The sequence below is a fragment of the Ascidiella aspersa genome, chromosome 4 (assembly GCF_963924565.1).
Source record: "Ascidiella aspersa chromosome 4, kaAscAspe10.2, whole genome shotgun sequence".
NCBI classification, from domain to species: Eukaryota; Metazoa; Chordata; class Ascidiacea; order Phlebobranchia; family Ascidiidae; genus Ascidiella; species Ascidiella aspersa.
Genome location: NC_139450.1, coordinates 16,081,432 through 16,086,263, shown reverse-complemented (window position 1 = coordinate 16,086,263; position 4,832 = coordinate 16,081,432). Strand labels below are relative to the sequence as shown.

The window sequence follows — 4,832 nt, the reverse complement described above, 5'->3', positions numbered from 1 at the left end:
TCAAACTTTCTAAGCTTGCGTCAAAAATCTAAAATATTTGGCGGCACACTTTCAACAGAACAACATGGCAACTTTACAATCACCGGTAACCCACGACAAACTATATGTGGTACCGGTATTTTAATGTTATCAATTTTGTAATGGATGTGCGTATTCAAGTCTTAAATGCTTATGCTGATGCCTATTTGTAATACAAATAACTTTTTTTTTTTAATTATAAAAGTTTAAAAGCACACTCAACGATCACTTGATGCAAACTAGTATGCCGCGGCAGTGCTTCAAATCTTTTTTTCCGTTGTATATACCTTTGCCAACTTATTAATAACTACGTATACCTTAAAAATATAAATACAAAGAACAGGGTTCAGGATTTTTCTGGAGGAACGGTGCATAAAACAGCTAAATTCATCTTTAGAAAAGAGCAATAAAAATGTTGATACGTTTTATCGGGTGTACCGTAGCTTTGATCAGGTATACAGTAGGCCTATACATGGTCGAAGAGCACTGCTGCAGAAGATTCGATTAAAAGAAGTGCATAGTAACTAACTTTTCAGCATATAAAACAAACAAAAAAACGTTTCAAACTTTATTTGTCGATTTAACCAGAATATAAATAAATGAACTGGTAACATTTGTTATTTATAGTTGTCAAGATATAATTAAGAGATATTTCGTACCGTTTCTGCTAACGCTATTTTTCTGTTAAAGGTTTTGCAGAAATAATCTGAAGTTCCTTTTTGCTACGTATTAAAAAAATGACGCAACCTAAAGGTATTAACGACGTAATCGAGTTGTCCAACAGCAGTGTAAACTCTAATACATACGATGAAGCACAACAACGCTACAGTGCACGCTCTAAGTCTTACGATGAGCAGCAAAAAGTGTTGGGATTTACGCCAGCGAGAGAGGCGGCTAAGGCATGTCTAAAGTACGCGAATAACGACGAAACAACGACAATAATGGATCTCTGTGGAGGTTAACGTATATAGCATCTTTGTATGTTAGCGTATGTAATCATAAAATACGTTACCAATACGCAATATGCTTTTGTTCTACCAATTTTAGAAAATATCAATGTGCTTTCTTGTCTCAAGTTTAAGTTTAGTTTACGATATATTGCAGGAACTGGAAATGTCGCTTCATATTTGCGAGAATTTGATTTCAAAGGAATAATCGACATTTTAGATGCCAACATGGACATGCTCGTTGTTGCTAGCAAAAAATCAATAAAGTTCAGGTAAATTCTGAGAATTAAAAATGTCCCACGTTTATTGTGCTAATGATGCTTTACCCAGAACTTTTCGGGACAACGGCGGACCTATAACATTTTGGTAAAAACCTTATAAAAATTTAGAAATGACGTCACAACATTACGTCATAACGTGACCCAAAATTGGTGCGTCAATGTTCATCTGAAATTTTTTTTAAATTCCATGGATATGGCGGCAACGTGTTTGCAAAGCGCGAACAATATTCTTTTATTTGGTTTAAATTGAAAAAAGTTTTTAGACCGATACAGATTCGCACCTTTCTTAATATAATGGCATTTATCAAGACGATTTTGGAAAACTGTAGGTCCCATGTGGCCACACAGCTGTCAGAAACCACATAAAAAGTTTACGCAAAGCGCAAAAATCGAACCGTACATTTGTTAATTTTAACTTTATAGTTGATACGCTTATCGTCATCGATAAAATGACATTGGTACACCACTTTGTAACCTTTATTGAATAGTTTGTATATCATTTTCAGGAGCATCATTTGCCACAGAATTAACGGGAAACTGCCAATGGCCGAACAGTCTTACGATGTTGTTACTGCAGTTGCTTGTTTCTTTGAGAGTCACTTATCACCTACGATACTTCGGGTAAATTCTATATTTCAACATAGATTTAGTACACCGAAAGCCATCACAGGCTTACCCAATCTATTGATCATTGATGCAAGCATGGAGGTTAGAAAAAACAACTAGCCTGCAATGAGATTTCTCTACTCGCTCCCATCTAAGCCTGTGTAGCTCTGAGCGATGGTCCCGAAATGACCAGAGGTCGTGAGTTCGAAGCTCATTGTAGGCTAGTTTTTTTCTGGTATACCTTGTTTGCATCATTTATCGACAGACTCGATTGGTCTGTGATGGCTTTCGGTGAACTATTATACGTAAACCGTAATCGTTAATGGTCAACAACATCTTCAGAAGAGCTAGATCACAGTTGTTAATTACAAATGTGTTTGTCCTTTGTATCTTTAACAAGCACCAACTTTCAATGCATTTGTCCAAAAATTACAATTTAAATACACGACCCGAAATAAAAACAAAGTAGGCTACGAACTGAACCGAACGCAACAAAGTATAATCCTAACCCCTTGATCCCGGGGGACACATATCCGACTAACCACAGAGGTTTGAGTACCCCTCCATACACCACACATTGAAGCTCGGATTTCACGCTATTATTTATAACTGTGCAAATACCCACTCAACGGGCAAGGCCCCACTGATAAAATTATGTTATTTTTTTTTAATATTATTCATATTAACTTGCCCCTCTATAACATTGTCTACAGTTTTAAATAAATATTATTTCACTTTCTAAACAAAAGTGCTATTTACATTCAAATTATGTGTAGGTTATATTTCAAGTAATTAAACCTGGTGGATACTTCATCTTTAACTTAAAAAATCGAAATTTGACTGATTATGATGATCGTCTAAAAGAAGAAATTAATAAATTGGAATGTGATGGAATAATGAAGAAAGTGGAAGAATACGTGATTTCTGGTTACGAAAACAAGCCCGAGATAACTACTCGGTATTTTGTCTGCGTAAAGCTATGAACGTTTGTACTTTAAATTAGTCAAACGTATATGCTCTATCGCCCCAATACAGCACTATATACTTTATTATCTCCCCTTAACAAATAATTATAAATATAATGCTACAGCAGGCCACAGATAATAATGTCGTTGGCCACAACCACTCTGCACCCGTCAACATTTTCGCCCATCATTTTATTTGTTTCGCAGCCAAGTATTTTTTTAATTTATTCGACCAACAATAAAATATGTGCTTTTTATGCCTAAAATTTAGCTCCATTTGACCACTGGCGGTGTCGCAATACGATATGTCCGGTATCATGCGGAATTCTAAGTAAATATTTGTTTCGTTTATAAAAGTGCTGTAGGCCTACCTAAAAAGTATACGCCCACGTGAGTGGTTTCCTTGTTACGAACTGGACATACCTATAGGGAAGTGTTTTTTAACGTTATACAGCTTCGTGCCTGGTATTCACTTTCGCTGTATATACCACAGGGAACCTTTTTTTCACTTGCGCCACACCAACAAAGTTAAACTTTCGCCGGCACACCTATAAAAAATATTTGACGATCTACAATAGACAACATAAGCAAGTGTAGTGTTTGATAAGAAAAACTTTATAAAAAACAAGCAATATGAACCAAAAGTTTAGCAGTATAGAATGCACAAAAGCAACGCCAGTCTAACATTTGTCTTTGTGTGGCTTTTGCTGCAGTGAACCTGTCGCGTTTATGACGTCACCATTACAAAATTCGAGCCAAAAACTATAAATTGTCTTAATTTTAACTGCTGTGTGGTATTTTAACTGCATTGTTTATACCAACTTTACCAACGAAACTCAAAAAAGTTTTCGCGCTTTGCGCGATTATGTGGCGTATTTCGACAATTTTTCTGTGCAGCATAAAAGCGTCAGGTGAAGCATAGGACACTTCAGTACCAAATTTTAATTTAGGCCAACTTACAATAAAATTTGTGCTAGGTTTACAATAGGTTACAGGCAAAGTATTTCTACTTGTCAGCTTGTCAGCGGAAATAGAATTTACAGAAAGCTTTATTATTGGACCACCGTTAACGACTAACCGTTTTTTTGTAAATGTGTAAGGAATTTAGCTGCTCACCAAGAACAGTTGCCTCCATTGATTCTCTTTAGTCTCACACTAGGTACATGCTTAATATTATTTGACCTAAAATATCTGAATTTCACACCAACAGTGTCCTAATATTTAACCCATCATCTGACAACCCTGCTGGCTCAAACCGTAACTTTAGCTTGTTGTGCAACGTGCATAGCACATTTTAGCCAAATTTTGATGCAATCCTAGTCTAGATTTTTTTCCTATTCGAGTTTTGCCAATTTTAAAATGCGTTTTGTATTTACTCAGGTTTATGTATTACACACTATAATTGGGGGGTCGCGAAAGTTATCGAAAACTCAAAAGGGGTCGCGAGAACAAAAAGGTTGAGAACCGCTGGACTACCAGTTTCCTGTTTGAAGTGCGATGTAACCCATATGCTACACCGCTACACCAAAGCAGTTGAACTCGAATGGGAAGCATCTATTACAAAACAATCTTCATTCATAAAGTTTTACTTGTGTCACGTTGTTATGATAAAGATTTGTTTTGCAACAATTACACTTGTCTGGTACGTTCAAGGTGTAACAGACTTTTGCCACGCATATTGACTGAGATGTTATGTTTAACAGCTGGTTTTGAATTAAGGCTGTAAATTAATTATACTGAGCCGATACGTACGAGAAAGGCTTCATTTGAATTGTAGGAAAAGTTATTTCCGAATCTACGAGTAGACAGCACTGACAAAACTGACGTAGTTGTTTGCAGCCTATAGTAGCTCATTAGTTTTTCTAGTAAAAGCTGAAAATATGAATTAGTGCAGGGGTCGGCAACCCCTGGCGCGCAAGCTGATTTTACATGGCACGCCAATTGATTTAACGCGCACGTTATATCACCTTAAGAAAGTGCAACGATTAAATTACTAACACTAGAGCTAACTAAAT

At 36.2% G+C, this 4,832-nt stretch overlaps 1 protein-coding gene across 1 annotated transcript; it reads left to right on the top strand.

Moving 5' to 3' along the window:
* Nucleotides 1-755: 755 nt before the first annotated feature.
* LOC146148196 (uncharacterized) lies at nt 756-2,873 on the top strand. The gene is made up of 4 exons (XM_083388025.1): nt 756-975; nt 1,123-1,237; nt 1,753-1,867; nt 2,629-2,873. The coding sequence occupies exons 1-4, from the start codon at nt 756-758 to the stop codon at nt 2,833-2,835; spliced, it is 657 nt and encodes a 218-aa protein (XP_083244151.1). The 3' UTR covers nt 2,836-2,873.
* The last annotated feature ends 1,959 nt before the right edge of the window (nt 2,874-4,832 follow it).

What these genes read in the sequence shown, in the direction of transcription:
- LOC146148196 (XM_083388025.1), top strand. Translation starts at nt 756, where the DNA reads ATGACGCAACCTAAAGGTATTAACGACGTAATCGAGTTGTCCAACAGC. An exon ending in AAAAAATCAATAAAGTTCAG is followed by an intron (nt 1,238 to 1,752) that starts GTAAATTCTGAG and finishes TATCATTTTCAG; the next exon opens with GAGCATCATTTGCCACAGAA. An exon ending in TATCACCTACGATACTTCGG is followed by an intron (nt 1,868 to 2,628) that starts GTAAATTCTATA and finishes AATTATGTGTAG; the next exon opens with GTTATATTTCAAGTAATTAA.